Source organism: Talpa europaea, assembly GCF_964194135.1.
Source record: "Talpa europaea genome assembly, chromosome: 13".
NCBI classification, from domain to species: Eukaryota; Metazoa; Chordata; class Mammalia; order Eulipotyphla; family Talpidae; genus Talpa; species Talpa europaea.
Genome location: NC_140080.1, coordinates 54,088,736 through 54,109,030, shown reverse-complemented (window position 1 = coordinate 54,109,030; position 20,295 = coordinate 54,088,736). Strand labels below are relative to the sequence as shown.

The 20,295-nt window shown below is 37.8% G+C and overlaps 1 protein-coding gene across 1 annotated transcript in view; it reads right to left on the bottom strand.

The window, feature by feature from the left end:
* Positions 1-20,295, bottom strand: part of L3MBTL4 (L3MBTL histone methyl-lysine binding protein 4) — a gene marked incomplete at both ends in the record, with an annotated part of 345,501 nt that overhangs the window by 267,776 nt on the left and 57,430 nt on the right. The window contains one exon of the mRNA XM_084252676.1: positions 888-992. Within this exon, the coding sequence (XP_084108802.1) occupies positions 888-992 (105 nt within the window). The remainder of the gene's footprint in view (positions 1-887; positions 993-20,295) is intronic.

Genomic DNA, 20,295 nt, shown 5'->3' with positions numbered 1-20,295 from the left:
TGACATCTGAAGAAGAAAAAATGCTGACTACATAAACACTATCTTTCAAGTATTGTTTTTTTTTTCCTGCAAAATAGTTATACTTTTACTCAGTCTAGAAATCTGATGTCAATTTGCATATGCATTAATTGAGTTTGTTCATTAATTCAACACCTGTCAAATATTCCTTTCTGAAACCCTACCTCAAGTTGTCTGGCTTTATGCATATCCCAATACAATAGAAAATAAGGTACAGAGCAAAATCAAAATGGGAATGATCTTATTTCAACTCCAACATATGGATCCAGCATACGCAATAAAGGAAATAACACAGGCAGAGAAATATGTCCTCTAGTCACGCCATGCAAGTATAAAAGTTATAATCCGAGAGTAAATTAAGTAAACCGTGTTTTGTGTTTAGTGTTATTAAAAATAAATGTACTTCTGTCAATTTAAGAAAATGATTTCTTGTAAATATTACAATTTATAAATAATTTACTTTCATCAACTGCTCTTCACTACATAATTTTCATTAAATGCATGTATTTATATGTGTAATTAATATATATATATATATACAGATACTTTTCATAAGCATTTCTCATTAGTTGAGCTAAAACTTGAATTATGCCTCTTTTAACAGAAAAAGCAACAATATGGTGCTTACTAATTGTTACCAACCTCAAATAAAACACTACTGATTAAATCCATAGTAACCATTAGATTGGAAGTCATTATTGAGAATCAATCCTCAGAGAAGGAAAGAGTTCATTAAAAAACATGTGTTACCCACAACTAATACATTCATAATTACAAGAACTTGTCCGTAACAGAACATACTTAAATTTCTTATTCTATAGAAAATTTTCTTCTGTGCAACTAGCCCAAGACAATAACACGATTCTTACCTCAGCTACAGAAAGCACACAAAATACAGATGGATGTCGGGGGTCAATGCCTTCTAATCTCATTCCAATCTGAAAACCATTTTCATGCTCTGGAAAGGACTGGTCCTAGAAAAGTTAATGATATAACATTAGTCACTGAAATATCTTCACAATCTGATATTAAAATACTTGGTGTGGTCATTCACATCAACAACTTACTGTACTAGTTTGGAAGTTCAGTAATACAGCTAAAGAGAGGATCGGCTTGCATATTTGGCTTGACCATGTTGTGCTGCACATTCTGGGAACTTCCCATTTTATTCCTTATACCCATTTTTCCTTTGTTTCTTCTTAAATTTGAAAAACTCCTTCTGTACTCTGGAAACAATCCTTTGTTTATTACTCTGATTACTTGTCTTCAGTTTGCTTATAAAGATACTGTTGGAAAGAATTTTGTTCTTTAATGTAGTAAAACATAATAATTATTTCCTGCAGATTTTGCTTATCAGGTCAGAAATCCCTGGCAAGCGAATACCTACACGGATGTTCCCATAGCCATAGCGCTCTTTTCAAACTTTTGTTCATATTTAAATCTACAATGCGATTGGAATTATTTTTTTCTATGGTGAGGTAGGGAATCTTTTATTTCATATGGAAAACAAATTATTCAAAAAAGTTTCAAATAGTAGATAATTTTATTGGTATGCAAAGTTACCATTGTTCTATCATGTTTCTAAATATTTGTGGGTCTATTTTTGGCCTTTTGTTCTTTCCATCGAGTACCTGCCAATAAGAAGGTTTTATTTGCTTATAATGTGTCCTTCTATCTTTGTCATCTTGAATTTTCTGATTCAAGAACTTTTTCCCTCTCCATTTAATATAATCCCTTTGCAAATTATGTTTATTGGGGTAACACTGACTTAAAACACTGTATGTTTTCAGGGTATAAAGCATATATAATTATTTTCTGAACCAATCATTTACTTACAAATACAAAATATTTTTCCCTGAGTAGTGTTTCGTCTAAGAATAGGAACACTGAACACTCTCTTCAGTAACAATAGATAACTTCCTAACTTGTAGAAATTAAACTTTTACACAATCCTTTTAGCATTTTTAAAGAACATAGTTCTTTCCTCTCCACCATTATTTATTTAGACGTTGATCTAGAGATTTATTTATTTTATACAAGCACTGGGTACAGTCAGAAGCCTGGGAGGGTGAGAGAATTCACTAGAGCCAGAGCAGGGAACAGAACAGGCAGACTGGCGAAGTACACTGCTGAGGGGAGCAGCGGGGGGTAGGACCTTTGCCAGCGGCCGGGGATTGAACCGGAGCTGCGGAGGCTGCGGGCAGCTTCGCAGCCCAGCGCTCAACCCCTGCGCCACTGGGGAGGCCCCTCCACCATTATTTAAAGGAAACTTCCTCAATTTGGATTGTATGTTGTGTCCTCATGGTTAGTTACAGGTTATGCACTTTTTTCACCAGTGTGGTATATGGGTGATGATAGGTCCTTCTCAGGATATTACATATGGAGCCATGTGATATCCATCTACCTCCACATTGGTTATGTTTATTTTGATCACACAATTACTTATTATTCAATCACAATGATTCAATTCTTTCACTTTAGTGACATACAAAATGCACAGATACATTCATACATACATAAACATATACATATAGCTTTTATAAAACATAAATTGATACATATCTAAATCTAATCCATGATAGGTTTTATTGTTTTTTCCCATCCATTTTTTGTATTTCACCTCTAACAAGGTCAATACATTTATTCATGTATTAAATCCTATAGTATATCTATTATAGTATCAGAATGCTTTCACTCACAGTGCTATAATAAACCAACCTACAAAAGAGTTCATTACTCATTTGCATTGTTCTCGCCCTGCTCATCAAGCAATCCATAAATGAGGTTTATAATTAAAAACTGTGTTCATAAACTTCTTTGATTCAATTTTTTTCTCTTCAGTGTTGTTATGGTATTCATTTAAAATGATTGAGTTCATTGGTTTCATTTTGTTTTCATCTCTTAATGATTTTTATCTAATATATTTATTTTTAATATAAATATTAATAGCTTCCCAAAGTTAAAGAACTCAAAGCATGTCTCTTTCTCCCATATCCTTCCCAACTCATGCTCACACTACCTCCAGTAGATAATAAACCTCATTATTTTCTGGTTTATCCTTTCTGAATTTCGTTCTGTAAAGATAATAAGCTGTGTATGCTTTTTTTCTCATTTTTCACTTCTTGTTTCACAGAAGGCAGCATACACTGTATGCTGTTTTGCACTTGGCTTTTTTTACTTTCTAATGTCCCCTAGAAGCCATTCCATGTCAGGTCACAATAACTGTCCACAACTTTTATATAGCTACACTGTACTTCATTATACTCCACTGTGAGTAAGTAGCTTACTTAACTTTCTATACATGAGTACATGCCCTTTTCATATGAACTGGCTTGTAAAATGTCATTAAAACTTTCTTGCATTCACAGATCATTTTGAATATTTCCAAGGAAAAGCTTAAAAGATGACAAAAAAACAAAAAGAAATGGCAAGAATGAATGATTTGTCAGGAATATTTTATTTCTACAAAAATATATGTCATGCACATGTTTAAATTTCCCAGCCTTCTTCTCACATACACTATTTGCCAGCAGATTGTATTTAATGAAATTTGTGTGATGACCTCCTGTTCACTGCTTTAAAATTTTTTGGTTAACTTCAAAAGCACCACATACACATACATATAATCACAACACTAATAAAAAAGGAAAGAGGGGAAGAGAGACCATGAGACAGTATATTAACAGGTAATTTAAGAAGCTATAGAAACTGAGAGAACATTTCCTTATTTTAACAGAACTGAAAGATGTGAAGTGGGGATGGGAAGGAAACAGTATTATGTTGAACAGACGATACTGTCTTATTACATATGAATGATAAATTCAAGACACTGGCAATAATTCACTGCTGGGAGTTAGGATGATCAATGTTATTCTTGTCAGCATTTCAAATGTTTGCTCAATTGAACATATGAGAGCTTTATATAATGTTGCAAGAACACTATTATGGCTTACATACTATAGCATTCTTTGAAGGGCTTCAAATAAAAACCAAAATATTCATTTTAACAATCTGAAAGGCAACTTTTGAGCAAGAAATATCATTGTTTTCAATTGATCTTTTTTATTTAATGATTTATAGATATTTAAATTTTCTTTCAAAAATCTATTTTATGAGTATAGCTGCTAGCTGTGCTCATAGAATTGTTTTATAATGAAAAAGATAAATGAAATCAATGAATTGAAAGTAAACAATAAGGCCATTAAATTCAGTCATACAAAAATAAAATCAAGTTTGTAGACCTGAAAGAAAACTTTTACAGAAAAATAAACTCAAGTCTAGAGAAACGAAAAGACTTTCTCAGGGTCACACATCCAGTTTAGTAGCAGAGCATAACTAAGGCCCCATATCTAAAAGTTTCCCAACTATTTGTTCTACATAAATGGACACATGTGGCAACCAAACTGGTAAAACAAAACTTGGATTGAGTTTATGGAAGACTTCACGCCCATTTCCAAGGGAACACCTGGTACTCTTGTCTACAGAAGTTATTTTGTTTCATTATTTTCTTTTCCCAGAACAGTTTCAAAAGGATGGGTTTTATTGTATGAAATTGATTAATTTTGTCATGAATGATGGAGGATTATTCAAGGCTCCATTACTTCATGTACAAATTATAACTGTCACTTTAAAATAAATATGAGACTTAGGAAGGAAAAACCACCATTCTACACAAAAGCAGACTGGCTACTGGCAAAAATTTCATTATGAACAACAATGTGTAAGAACACTCATACTTGTCTGTGTGTCAGCAGATCTTTTCTGCATGAGTGTACAAGGTCATAAACGTGCAGTGTGAACAGATCTGCGACACTTGATAGATGGGGATGAAAAATTAGTTATTTTGCTGTTTATCACTGAGAACCCCATTACAAGGGCAGAAAGATAAAGCTTCTAATGATTGTGTTTGTGTCACTACACAGATTGCAGAAGGGGGTATCCTGGGCACTAGCAGAGCATCAACTAGTTGTGGATTACAGAAGAGTGCTCATGTGTTAAGTGGCAGACTATCTAAATGGCCACAGTCATTCTATTTTATTCACAGACAAGAGTTGTCAGTCAAGGACATTTTCTGATCTTAATTCAATATTGAAAGAAATTAGAGAAACTGGGGTTGCAATAGAATCATGGACATTAAGGTACATTTTTAGCTTGCTATCCAAAGAACTGGGAAAAGCAGCAAGCCTTTGATTTCCTAATGGTCATAGGATTTCTGTCAAAAGGGAAAATGTTCATAGAAATTTTACATGAAGATGATAAAACAAAATTTTCTATGACACCAAAGGCCATTATCATAATTTCAGTAGTCTGTTTGAATGGTTTAGTTCTACAACATCTTCAAAATTTTAAATGTTCTCAGTGTGTTTTTCAGAGCTAAAATACCACAATTTTAGACGTGAAAGGTAAATTATCGAAGTCTTGTGGACAAGATGTAACATAAACAGCTTGAACATAGGGAATTTAACTCTGATGATACATAGCACTTTGTAAATAGAGTCAAACTTTCAGGTTTAGAGTGACATCGATATTGACTTAGCATCAGATGTAATGAATGGAATCTGGGTTTATGTTTTATTTTCTGCTTTTTTTTAAATTCATCAATAATATTTAATCAAATTAAACATTTGATTAGCAAATTAGCCATGTTTAAGATATTTTAATATGCTACAAGAGAAACAGTTGCCAAAGTTGAGGTGATATTTTATATTCTTTTTTTTTATTTTATTTTTATATTCCCCATACAGTTGCAACCCCCTTATTTTGACCTCAATCCCTCCTTTCCCCCCCCAAACCCCACCCTCTCTGGTTCATAATTGTTCATTGATTTTGATATTTTCTTTCTTATAGTTATTCTTTTTCCTGGTCTCTTATTTAGGTTTTCTAGATTTCTGCTATGAGTGAGACCATCCTGTATTTTTCTTTTTCTTTCTGGCTTATTTTGCTGAGCATGATACCTTCCAGCTCCATCCATGTTGCTGCAAATTGCATGTGTTTATCTTTTCTGAATGCTGAGTAATATTCCATGGTGTGTATGTACCATATCTTCTTGATCCAGTCATCTATTTTTGGGCATTTGGGTTGATTCCAAAGCTTAGCTATTGTAAATAGTGCTGCTATAAACACAGGGGTGCAGGTGCTCTTTGGAATTGCTGTTTCTGTGTCATTTGGGTAAATACCTAGGAGTGGAATTGCTGGATCATATGGGAGCTCTATCTTTAGTAGGCTGAGGAATCTCCATACAGCTTTCCATAGTGGTTGGACCAGTTTGCACTCCCACCAGCAGTGCAGAAGAGTTCCTTTTTCTCCACATCCTTGCCAACATTTGTTATTGCTAGTTTTTTTAATATCTCCCATTCTCACTGGTGTGAGACGGTATCTCATTGTAGTTTTGACATGCATTTCCCTGATTGCAAGTTTCTGTGTATTTTTTGCATCATTCTTCATTTTTGTACAATGTATGCCTTCTCATCTTGGTTATTGTCCCCATGAAATTCCCACCATCAATTCACCCAGGTACCTTCACCCTAGTCCTTTGTGCTCTTCTCATCCCTGTTTTGATCATACTCCCTTCTCCAACCCCTGCAGAATGTCTCTTTTTGATAGCTGCTTGTTGATTTTTACTTTATTATAATTAGTTCCCCCCACCCTGATCCCTTATTTGGATCCTCTACATTCCTCCTTATGTGAAAACATCCAGTATTTTTTTTTTTCCTTCTGGCTAATTTCACTGAACATGATTCCTTCCAGCTCCATCCATGTTGCTGCGAATGGCATGAATTTATCTTTTTTTAATTGCTGAGCAATATTCCATTGTGTATATATACCACATCTTGATCCAGTCATCTATTTTTGGGCATTTGGGTTGTTTCCATAGCTTACTTATAAAAAGTGCTTCAATAAACATAGGGATGGCGGAGCAACATGGCAGCGAGGAGATGCTGCAAGTAAGATCTCCCATTAAAAAAAGTTAATAGGGAGGAAAAGCGGCAGGTCCCAGTGAGAACTGGGACACGGAAGATAAACGGACGACTCCAGCAAACTGCCCGAAGAAGAAAGTGGCCATAAAAGAGGACATGAAGGGAGGAAAGCGCAGCACCCTGCTCTCCTCCCCCGCCCACAAAGTCGGCACTCTCCGACCCGCAGAGAGGAGGAAAAAAAACAAATTAAAACGACCAACAAGAACAAACTATGCAGCAAGCGGGACTGTGAGTGGACAGGAACTATTGCAGCCACCACACCCTGTGAACGGGAGCTGCAGAGAACCCTGAAGGATTCGCCGCGGCGGTGAGCGAACGGCTCCCGGCGCCATTAGAGAAGAACAAAGAGACTCTGGAGGAGACCTGCACTCAGCCACGGGCCGGCCGGTAAGCTTGCGTGGAAAAGCAGTACGCTTAGCTCACTTGAAAAGCAAACGCGGATCGGGATCTCGGCTGCCCAGGCCACCGCGCCTGCGACCTAGGCTTGCAGGGAGACGCGCGGAGGCCCTCACTGGGGTGAAAGTCCCTCACTGAGTAAGCAGGAACCAGGCGCCCAGGCACGGGAGCGGGTGCAAAAGGTGCCATTCCCGCGCCACTGAACTGGGCTACAGCCCGCGTCCTGGACCTGAGGGCTTTGGAACTGAGATCCGAGGCACGAAGTTCAGCGCGTGGGTTCTCCACGACGGTGGGGCACAAGGCAGACACAGCACCCCAAAGCCGTTGAGGTTTACCCTACCATTCCCGCTCTGTTCCCTGCCCCATGGGGGGGGGGGTGCGTCGAAAAGCAGCCCCCAAGGACAATAGGAGAGATCTCTGGCGCCACCTAGCGACCAGAGAAAAAAAGTCACTAACACCCCATAGAACAGGGAAATTTCTTAATAAAAGACTTCTTGAAAAGGGTAGAAGGCTTCTGGAGGACTCAGTGGCCAGCTGGGAAGTTAGCCCACACCAGGCCTGTTCCAACCAGCAGTCTGAGCCCACAGAGGGAGAAGGCACCCACGTCCGGGGAAGACCGGGCGTGCAGAAGAGTGTGCCTGAGACCGGATGCACAGGGACTGCGTCCCGCCTCGCCATTTTAGATCAGGGACATTTCTTCAGTAAAGAATGCCTAAAACGAGCAGAAAGCTCCCCCAGAAGCCAGAGATGGCTCCTGGAGGAGCCAGAGGGGAGCGGAGAAGTTCACCCAAGATGCCGGCCAGTCCCAGCAACACAGTGTCCCAATGCATACGACAAATTAGAAAACAGACAGTAGGGAGTAGAAGAACCACATACAACCTAACAACTCCTCAGGAAAGAAGCACACCACAAAACGAAAACCACCCCCCAGATTGCAACGACAGTAACGTGGAAGACTTCTGAGCCTTCCAGAAAGACAATTTAAAATTGCCATGATTAAAAAAGTGACAGAAGTCATAAAGGAAAACAATAATCAGAAGAAGGAAATTGAGTCCCTAAAGAGGGAAAACAATGGTCAGAAGAATGAAATTGAGTCCCTAAAGAGGGAAGTAAAAGAAACGCAGGAGATCAAAGAATTAATGGAGGAACTAAAGAACTCTGGGAAAAGCAATGAAAGCAGAATATATGAAATGGAAGAATGAATAAGTACTCTTGAAGACACAGAAATAAAAAGAAACAAAACAGAAAAGGAAAGAGAAGTACGAAGGAAAAAGAAAGAAGAAAGACTTCGGGAACTATCTGACTCCATGAGGAAAGGAAATATAAGAGTTATAGGAATACCAGAAGGAGAGGAGAGAGATGTAGGAACAGAGAAAATATTCCAGGACATAATTGAAGAGAACTTCCCAAATGCGAAGAAGGAGCTGAAAATTGATTTACAAGAAGCAAGAAGAACACCAAACTTCCACGACGAAAGGAAAAATACAGCAAGACACATAATAGTAAAGCTCCCAAGAATCCAGGACAAGGAAAAAATAATGAAGCTGACAAGAGGGAAGAAACAGATAACATTCAAAGGAAAACCAATCAGGCTGACATCAGACTTCTCTGAAGAAACACTAAGGGCAAGGAGAGAGTGGAGGGACATAGTCAACAGACTCCAGGAAAACAGATGCCACCCAAGAATTCTCTATCCTGCAAAGCTCTCCTTCCTCTATGAAGAAAGAATAAGGACCTTCCCAGACAAACAGAAACTCCGGAATTTCATTACGACTAAACCCCCACTCCAAAAAATACTACAAGGAGTCCTAAAGCCAGAACCTCAGAGGGATGAATAATAACCAAAGAAGGCAAGAAACAAAAAAGTTATTAAAAGAATAAATAAAATCAAAGGAAAGACAAACACAATGGCAAATACAGATGCTAACATATCAATATTAACCCTAAATGTAAATGGACTAAACTCTTCAATAAAAAGACACAGAGTTGCAGCCTGGATTAAGAAACAAATCCCAACCTTTTGTTGTCGCCAGGAAACACATTTAGCTACAAAAGATAAAAATAGCTCAAAGTTCAAGAATGGAAAACAATCCTACAAGCGAATGGACCAAAAAAGAAAGCAGGAACAGCTATACTTATATCAGATAAAACAGACTTCAAACTCAAAAAAATAAAAAGAGACCCCAATGGTCACTACATTATGATCAAGGGGAAAATACTTCAAGAAGAAATAACACTCATTAACATATACTCACCAAACGAAGGAGCACCAAAATATATCAGACAACTATTGTCCTCTTTAAAAACAGACATCAGAGAAAACACATACGTAGTGGGAGACTTCAACACACCACTATCAACAATGGATAGATCAACGAGACAAAAAATAAGTAAAGACACTAAAGCTCTAAATAAGGACCTACAGCAGTTGGGCTTAACAGACATCTATAGAACACTAAACCCAAAAAAAACGGAGTACACATTTTTTCTCAAGCGCACATGGATCATTCTCCAGGATCGATCACATACTGGGGCACAAGATGAACATCAACAGATACACCAAGATTGAAATCATACCAACCATCTTTTCTGACCATGAAGGCACCAAACTAGAAGTAAACCATAAAAAGAAGGCAAGGAACTCTCCTACCTCATGGAGATTAAAAACCACACTACTGGAAGACACTGGACTAACGAGGAGATCAAAGAAGAAATTAAAAAATTCTTTGAATTGAATGACAAGGAGGACACCAATATCCTAAATGTATGGGATGCAGGAAAATCAGTAATAAGAGGAAAATATATAGCAATAGAGGCTCACATCAAAAAACAAGAAAGAACTCAAAGAAACAACCTAATCTCAAACCTCAGAGATCTAGAAAAAGAAAAACAAAAAAACCCCAAAACCAGTAGAAGAAAAGAAATAATAAAAACCAAAGCAGAAATAAATTGAAACTAAAAAAACAATCCAAAAGATCAATGAAACCAAGAGATGGTTCTTTGAAAAAATCAGTAAAATAGACAAACCCCTAGCCAGGCTCACAAAGGAAAAAAGGGAGAAAGCACAAATAAATAGGATCATAAATTAAAGATGAAATCACAACGGACACAGCAGAAATCAAAAGAATAATCAGTAACTATTAGAAACAGTTATATGGAAACAAGTTCAACAATCTAGAGGAGATGGACAAATTCCTACAACTCTACAATCACCCAAAGCTAGATAAAGAAGAAATAGAACACGTAAACAGAACAATTACAATTAGCGAAATTGAAATGGTAATCAAACACCTCCCCAAAAACAAAAGCCCAGGGCCTGATGGATTTACAATTGAATTCTACCAAAGATTCAGAGACGAATTAGTGCCTATCCTTCACAAACTCTTCCAAAAAATTGAGAAGGAAGGGACAATACCAAACACGTTCTATGAAGCCAACATTACACTAATACCAAAACCGAACAAGGACAACACAAAAAAGGAAAACTACAGGCCAATCTCCCTAATGAACACTGATGCAAAAATCCTCAATAAAATTTTAGCTATCAGAATCCAACAATGTATCCATAAGATAATTCACCACGACCAAGTAGGATTCATTCCAGAGACACAAGGATTGGTTTAATATCCGAAAATCAATCAACCTTATCCAACACATCAAAAAAAAGAAATATAAAAACCATATGATAATATCAATAGATGCTGAGAAAGCTTTCGACAAAGTGCAACACCCATTCATTATAAAAGCCCTTGAAATTCTTGGGATACAAGGAACATACCTCAACATCATAAAGGCCATCTATGACAAGCCAACAGCCAGTATCATTCTCAATGGTGAAAAGCTGAAAGCAATTCCATTAAGATCTGGAACAAGACAAGGATGTCCACTCTCACCACTGCTTTTCAATATAATACTGGAAGTCCGAGCCAGAACAATAAGACAAGAGAAAGACATAGAAGGAATCCAAATAGGAAAAGAAGAAGTCAAACTATCACTATTTGCAGATGATATGATAATATACATAGAGAACCCCAAAAACTCCACAGAAAAACTAATTCAACTCATCAATCAATTCAGTAAAGTGGCAGGATACAAAATCAACACGCAATACTCAGTAGCCTTCCTATACACAAACAATAAATCTGAAGAAGAAGAAATCAAAAAAAAAAATCCCTTTTATTATCGAAACAAAAAAAATCAAATATTTGGGAATAAATCTAACAAAAGAGGTAAAGGACCTATATAAAGAAAACTATAAAACACTGTTAAAAGAAATAGAAGAAGACACAAAGAAATGGAAAGACATCCCCTGCTCATGGATTGGAAGAATAAACATTAATAAATGGCCATCCTACCAAAAGCAATATACCGATTCAACGCTATTCCAATCAAAATTTCAATGTCATTCTTCAAAGAAATAGAACAATTATTGATGAAATTCATATGGAATCACAAAAAACCCTGAATAGCCAAAGCTCTACAGAAAAAAAAAAGAAGGAAATGGAGGCATCACACTTCCAGACTTCAAACTATACTACAAAGCCATAATCATCAAAACTGCATGGTATTGGAACAAGAACAGACATACAGACCAATGGAATCGAATAGAAAATCCAGAAATAAACCCACAGATTTATGGTCACAAAAATCAACTCAAAATGGATTAAAGAACTAGACATAAGACCTGAAACCATAAAATACATAGAAGGAAATATAGGTGAAACACTATGTGATTTGCATATCAAAGACATATTTACAGACACATCACCTGAAGCAGTGATAGTGAAGGCAAAGATAAACAGCTGGGACTACATCAAATTAAAGAGTTGATGCACAGCAAAAGAGACAATAACAAAAACTAAGAGAAACCCCACCAAATGGGAGAACATTTTTGCACACAACACTAATGATAAAGGACTGATCACAAAAATCTACAAAGAGCTGATGAGACTCAACAACAACAAAGAAAATAATCCAGTCAAAAAATGGGCAGAAGAGCTAAAAAGAAACTTCTCTGAAGAGGAAATGCAAATGGCCAACAGGCATATGAAAAAATGTTCAACATCACTTGTAATCAGGGAAATGCAAATCCAAACTACCATGAGATACCATCTTACACCACTATGGAGAGCTGTGTGGAGATTTCTGGACCTACTAAACATAGAGCTTCCATATGGTCCAGCAATTCCACTCCTAGGTATTTACCCAAAGGACACAGAAACATCCATTCCAAAGAACACCTGCACCCCTATGTTTATAGCAGCACTATTTACAATAGCTAAGCTTTGGAAACAGCCTAAATGCCCAAAAATAGATGACTGGATCAAGAAGATGTGGTACATATATACCATGGAATATTACTCAGCATTCAATAAAGATAAACACATGCAATTTGCAGCAACATGGATGGCGCTGGAAGGGATCATGCTCAGCGAAATAAGCCAAAAAGAAAAAGAAAAATACAGGATGGTCTCCCTCATAGCAGGTATCTAGAAAACTTAAATAAGGGACCAGGAAAATGAATAACTATAACAAAGTGAAAATAAAAATCAACAAAAAACTATGAAACAGAGACACTTTTGGGGGGGGGAGGGCGGGAGGGGAGGGATTGGGGTCAGAATGGGAGGTTTGCAATTGTATGGGGTAATATAAATATAAAATTTATTGTTTAAAAATTAAATAAATAAAATAAAAGAACAAAAAAAAATAAACATAGGGGTGCAGGTGTCCTTTTGATTTAAGACGAACATAAACAGATACACTGAAGATCGAAATCATACCACCTATCTTCTCTGACCATGAAGGCATCAAACTAGAATGAAATCATGAAGAGAAGTCAAGGAACCCTCGTACCTCTTGGAGACTGAAACCCACACTACTAGAAGACCTCTAGATAGAAAAGATCAATGAAACTGAAAGCTTTTTCTTCAAAAAAATAGACAAACCTGGGGCCTCCCAGGTGGCGCAGCGGTTGAGCGCTGGGTTGCGAAGCTGCATGCAGCCTCTGCAGAGCCTGTTTGATCCCTGGCTGCTCCCCAGCACCGGAGGAGGGTCCCACATGGCACGCAGACCTCTCCTGCCACCCACTGCTCTCCTCAGCAGTGTACTTAGGTCCTTCTACCTGCTCTGTTCCTCGCTCTGGCTCTGGTTAATTCTCTCACCCTCCCGTGCTTCTGACTGTACCCAGTGCTTATATAAATAAATAGATAAATCTTTTAAAAAATATATAGACAGACCTCTAGCCAGGAACACAAAGAAAAAATGGGAAAAAGCACAAATAAATAGGATTATATTTGATTTAAATATTCATGATTTTCTAGATGATCTAAAGAACAACTAACATGTGCTATCATAGCTAACAACTTACATGGTTCAATAGAATTTTCTCATTAAGTAAAAATGAAGGATCAAAAATGAGAAAAAATGGTTAATAGAACATATGTATTCACTTAACACTGGGTCAGACACTGTTCTAAGGACCTTTAAAAAAAAAAGATTGATTTATTTATTTATACAAGCACTGGGTACAGTCAGAGGCGTGGGAGGGTGAGAGAATTCACCAGAGACAGAGTGGGGAACAGAACAGGCAGATTGACGAAATACACTACTGAGGAGAGCAGCAGGCACAGCAGGAGAGGTCTGCGCACCATGTGGGACCCTTGCCGGCAGCCAGGGATTGAACCAGTGCTGCAGAGGCTACAGGCAGCTTCGCAGCCCAGCACTCAACCACTGAGCCACCGGGGAGGCCCAGTCTAAAAACTTTTTATTTTTTTTAAATATTTATTTATTTATTTATATAAGCACTGGGTACAGTCAGAAGCACGGGAGGGTGAGAGAATTAACCAGAGCCAGAGCAGGGAGCAAAGCAGGCAGAAGGACCGAAGTACACTGCTGAGGGGAGCAGAGGGCAGCAGGAGAGGTCTGCGCGCCATGTGGGACCCTCCTTCGGTGGCAGGGGAGCAGCTGGGGATCGAACTGGCGCTGCAGAGGTTGTGGGCAGCTTCGCAACCCAGTGCTCAACTGGTGCATCACCGGGGAAGCCCTCTAAAGACTTTTTAAATTGTCATTTGAAACTTTAAGAAGCAGGTATTAGTTACTATGTACATTTTACATAAGGAGACTAAGGTATAAAAGGCTATGTAACCGCCAGGGTAGAACGGGCGCAAAGGGAGTGCGTCCCGCATAACCATTTTAGAAAAGGGACATTTCTCCTTAAAGACTACCTGAAACCAGCAGAAGGCTCCCGGAGGAGCCAGAGTGGAGGAGAGAAGTTCACCCAAGATGCCGACCAGTCCCAGCAACACAGTGTGCCAGTGCATATGGCAAATTAGAAAACAGACAGTAGGAAGTAGAAGAACCACACGCAACCTAGAAACTCCTCAGGAAAAAAACAACCACAAAAAGAAAACCAACCCCCAGATTGCAACGACAGTAACATGGAAGAACTTCTGAGCCTTCCAGAAAGAGAATTTAAAATTGCCATGATTAAAAAACTGACAGAAGTCATAAAGGAAAACAATGATAAGGAAAAAATAATCAAGGATCAGAAGAATGAAATTGAGTCCCTAAAGAGGGAAGTAAAAGAAATTCAGAAAATCAAAGAATTAATGTAGGAACTAAAGAAATCTGGGAAATGCAATGAAAGCAGAACAGATGAAATGGAAGAACGAATAAGTACTCTTGAAGACACAGAAATGAAAAGAACCAAAACAGAAAAGGAAAGAGAAGTACGAAGGAAAAAGTCAGAAGAAAGACTTCAGGAACTAACTGACTCCATGAGGAAAGGAAATATAAGAGTTATAGGAATACCAGAAAGAGAGGAGATAGATGTAGGAACAGAGAAAATATTCAAGGAGATAATTGAAGAGAACTTCCCAACATGAAGAAGGAGCTGAAAATTGATATACAAGAAGCAAGAAGAACACCAAACTTCCACGACGAAAGGAAAAATACAGCAAGATACATAATAGTAAAGCTCCCAAGAATCCAGGACAAGGAAAAAAAAATGAAGCTGACAAGAGGGAAGAAACAGATAACATTTAAAGGAAAACCAATCAGGCTGACATCAGACTTCTCCGAATAAACACTACAGGCAAGGAGAGAGTGGAGGGACATAGTCAAAAGACTCCAAGAAAACAGATGCCAACCAAGAATACTCTATCCTGCAAAGCTCTCCTTCCTCTATGAAGAAAGAATAAGGACCTTCCCAGAAAAACAGAAACTCTGGAATTTCATTACGACTAAACCCCCACTCCAAAAAGTATTACAAGGAGTCTTAAAGCCAGAACCTCACAGGGACGAATAACAATGAAAGAAGGCCAAAAAAAAAGTTATTGAAAGAATAAATAAATAAAATCAAAGGAAAGACAAACACAATGGAAAATACAGATGCTAACATATCAATATTAACTCTAAATGTAAATGGACTAAACTCTTCAATAAAAAGACACAGAGTCACAGGCTGAATTAAGAAACAAAACCCAACCTTTTGCTGTCTCCAGAAAACACCTTAATTACAAAAGCTAAAAGCAGACTCAAAGTTAAAGAATGGAAAACAATCCTACAAAAAAATGGACCAAAAAAGAAAGCAGGAACAGCTATACTTATATCAGATAAAACAGATTTCAAATTCAAAAAGATAAAAAGTGACACCAATGGTCACTACATTATGATCAAGGGAACAATACTTCAAGAAGAAATAACACTCATTAACATATACTCACCAAACGAAGGAGCACCAAAATATATCAGACAACTGTTGTCCTCTCTGAAAACAGACATCAGAGAAAACACATACGTAGGGGGAGACTTCAACACACCACTACCAACAATGGATAGATCAACGAGACAAAAAATAAGTAAAGACACTAAAGCTCTAAATAAGGACCTAGAGCATTTGGGCTTAACAGAAATCTATAGAACACTAAACCCAAAAAAAAACGGAGCACATATTTTTCTCAAGCGCACATGGATCATTCTCCAGGATCGATCACATACTGGGACACAAGACAAACATCAACAGATACACCAAGATCGAAATCATACCAACCATCTTTTCTAACCATGAAGGCATCAAACTAGAAGTAAACCATAAAAAGAAGGCAAGGAACTCTCCTACCTCATGGAGATTGAAAACCACCTTACAGGAAGACCACTGGACTAATGAGGAGATCAAAGTAGAAATTAAAAAATTCTTTGAATTGAATGACAAGGAGGACACGAAATTCCTAAATGTATGGGATGCAGCAAAAGAAGTAATAAGAAGAAAATATATAGCAATAGAGGTTCACATCAAGAAACAAGAAAGAACTCAAAGAAACCACCTAATAGGAAGCTCTAAGATCTAGAAAAAGAACAACAAAAAAAACCCAAAACCAGTAGAAGAAAAAGAAATAATAAAAACCAAAGCAGAAATAAATGAAATTGAAACTAAAAAAAACAATCCAAAAGATCAATGACACCAAGAGCTGTTTCTTTGAAAAAAATCAATAAAATAGACAAAACCCTAGCCAGGATCACAAAGGAAAAAAAGGGAGAAAGCACAAATAAACAGGATCATAAATGAAAAAGGAGAAATCACAATGTACACAGCAGAAATCAAAAGAATAATCAGTAACTACTATGAACAGTTATATGGAAACAAGTTCAACAATCTAGAGATGGACAAATTCCTACAACTCTACAATCACCCAAAGCTAGATAAAGAAGAAATAGAACACTTAAACAGACCAAATACAAGCAGTGAAATTAAAATGGTAATCAAAAACCTCCCCAAAAACAAAAGCCCAGGACCTGATGGATTTACAAATGAATTCTACCAAACATTCAGAGACGAACTAGTGCCTATCCTTCACAAAATCTTCCAAAAAATTGAGAAGGAAGGGACAATACCAAACATGTTCTATGAAGCCAACATGACACTAATATTAAAAGCAAACAAGGACAACACAAAAAAGGAAAACTACAGGCCAATCTCCCTAATGAACACTGATGCAAAAATCCTCAATAAAATTTTAGCTATCAGAATCCAACAATGTATCCATAAGATAATTCACCACGACCAAGTAGGATTCATGCCAGGGACACAAGGATGGTTCAACATCCGAAAATCAATCAACGTTATCCAACACATCAACAAAAAGAAATATAAAAACCATATGATAATATCAATAGATGCTGAGAAAGCTTTCAACAAAGTGCAACACCCATTCATGATAAAAGCCCTTGAAATTCTTGGGATACGAGGAACATTCCTCAACATCATAAAGGCCATATATGACAAGACAACAGCCAGTATCATTCTCAATGGTGAAAAGTTGAAAGCATTTCCATTAAGATCTGGAACAAGACAAGGATGTCCACTCTCACCACTGCTTTTCAATATAATACTGGTAGTCCTAGCCAGAGCAATAAGACAAGAGAAAGACATACAAGAAATCCAAACAGGAAAAGAAGAAGTCAAACTATCACTATTTGCAGATAATATGATAATATATAGAGAGAACCCCAAAAACTCCACAGAAAAACTAATTCAACTCATCAATCAGTTCAGTAAAGTGGCAGGATACAAAATCCACATGCAAAAGTCAGTAGCCTTCCTATACACAAACAATAAATCTGAACAAGAAGAAATCCAAAAAAAATCCCTTTTATAATCGAAACAAAAAAAATTAAATACTTGGGAATAAATCTAACAAAAGAGGCAAAGGACCTATACAAAGGAAACTATAAAACACTGTTAAAAGAAATAGAAGAAGACACAAAAAAATAGAAAGATATCCCCTGCTCATGGATTGGAAGAATAAACATTAATAAATGGCCATCCTACCAAAAGCAATATACAGATACAATGCTATTCCAATAAAAAATTCAATGTCATTCTTCAAAGAAATAGAAAAATTATTGATGAAATTCATATGGAATTACCCAAAACCCCGAATAGACAAAGCTCTCCTGAAAAAAAAAGAAGGGAATGGAGGCATCACACTCCCAGACTTCAAACTATACTACAAAGCCATAATCATCAAAACTGCATGGTATTGGAACAAGAACAGACACACAGACCATTGGAATCGAATAGAAAATCCAGAAATAAACCCACAGATTTATGGTCAACTAATCTTTGACAAAGGAGCAAAGAATATGCATTGGAGCAAAGAAAGTTTGTTCAATAAATGGTGCTGGGAAAACTGGGTCGCTACATGCAAAAGAATGAAGCTTGACCACTACCTCACACCATACCCAAAAATCAACTCAAAATGGATTAAAGAACTAGACATAAGGGGCCTCCCCGGTGGCGCAGCGGTTGAGCGCTGGGTAGCGAAGCTTACCGCAGTCTCTGCACCGCAGGTTCAATCCCCGGCTGTTCCCTGGCCGCTCCCCGGCCACCGGAGGAGGGTCCCACATGGCGCGCAGACCTCTCCTGCCGCCCGCTGCTCCTCTCAGCAGTGTACTGGGTCCTTCTGCCTGTTCTGCTCCCCGCTCTGGCTCAGGTGAATTCTCTCACCTTCCAGCGCTTCTGACTGTACCCAGTGCTTGTATAAACAAAACAAACAAACAAACAAATAAATAAATAAAACATGCCTCTATTAAAAAAAAAATTAAAAACAAAAGAACTAGACATAAGACCTGAAACCATAAAATACACAGAAAGAAATATAGGCGAAACACTACATGATTTGCATATCAAAGACATCTTTACAGACACATCACCCAAAGCAGTGATAGTGAAGGCAAAGATAAACAGCTGGGACTACATCAAATTAAAGAGTTTCTGCACAGCAAAAGAGACAATAACAAAAACTAAGAGAAACCCCACCAACTGGGAGAACATTTTTGCACACAACACTAATGATAAAGGACTGATCACAAAAATCTGCAAAGAGCTGATGAGACTCAACAACAACAAAGAAAATAATCCAGTCAAAAAATGGGCAGAAGAGCTAAAAAGAAACTTCTCTGAAGAGGAAATGCAAAAGGCCAACAGGCATATGAAAAAATGTTCAACATCAATTGTAATCAGGGAAATGCAAATCCAAACTACCATGAGATACCATTTTACACCAGTGAGAATGGCACATATTAAAAAAACTAGCAACAACAAATGTTGGCGAGGTCGTGGAAAAAAAGGAACTCTCCTGCACTGTTGGTGGGATTGCAAACTGGCCCAACCACTATGGAGAGCTGTGTGGAGATTTCTTGACCTACTAAACATAGAGCTTCCATATGATCCAGCAATTCCACTCCTAGGTATTTACCCAAAGGACACAGAAACATCAATTCCAAAGAGCACCTGCACCCCTATGTTTATAGCAACACTGTTTACAATAGCTCAGCTTTGGAAACAACCCAAATGCCCAAAAGTAGATGACTGGATCAAGATGTGGTACATATACACCATGGAATTTTTTTTTTTAAAGATTTTTTTATTTATTTATACAAGCACTGGGTACAGTCTGAAGCGCAGGAGGGTGAGAGAATTCACCAGAGCAGAGCAGGCAGAAGGACCGAAGTACACTGCTGAGGGGAGCAGCGGGCGGCAGGAGAGGTCTGCGCGCCATGAGGGATCCTCCTCCAGTGGCCGGGGAGCAGCTGAGGATCGAACAGGCGCTGCAGAGGCCGAGGGCAGCTTTGCAACCCAGCGCTCAACTGCTGCGCCACCGGGGAGACCCTCACACCATGGAATATTACTCAGCATTCAAAAAAGGTAAATACATGCAATTTGCAGCAACATGGATGGAGCTGGAAGGGATCATGCTCAGTGAAATAAGCCAGAAAGAAATAGAAAAATACAGGATGGTCTCACTCATAGCAGGAATCTAGAAAACTTAAATAAGGGACCAGGAAAATGGATAACTATAAGAAAGTGAAAAGCAAGATCAACAAAAAACTATGAACCAGAGTC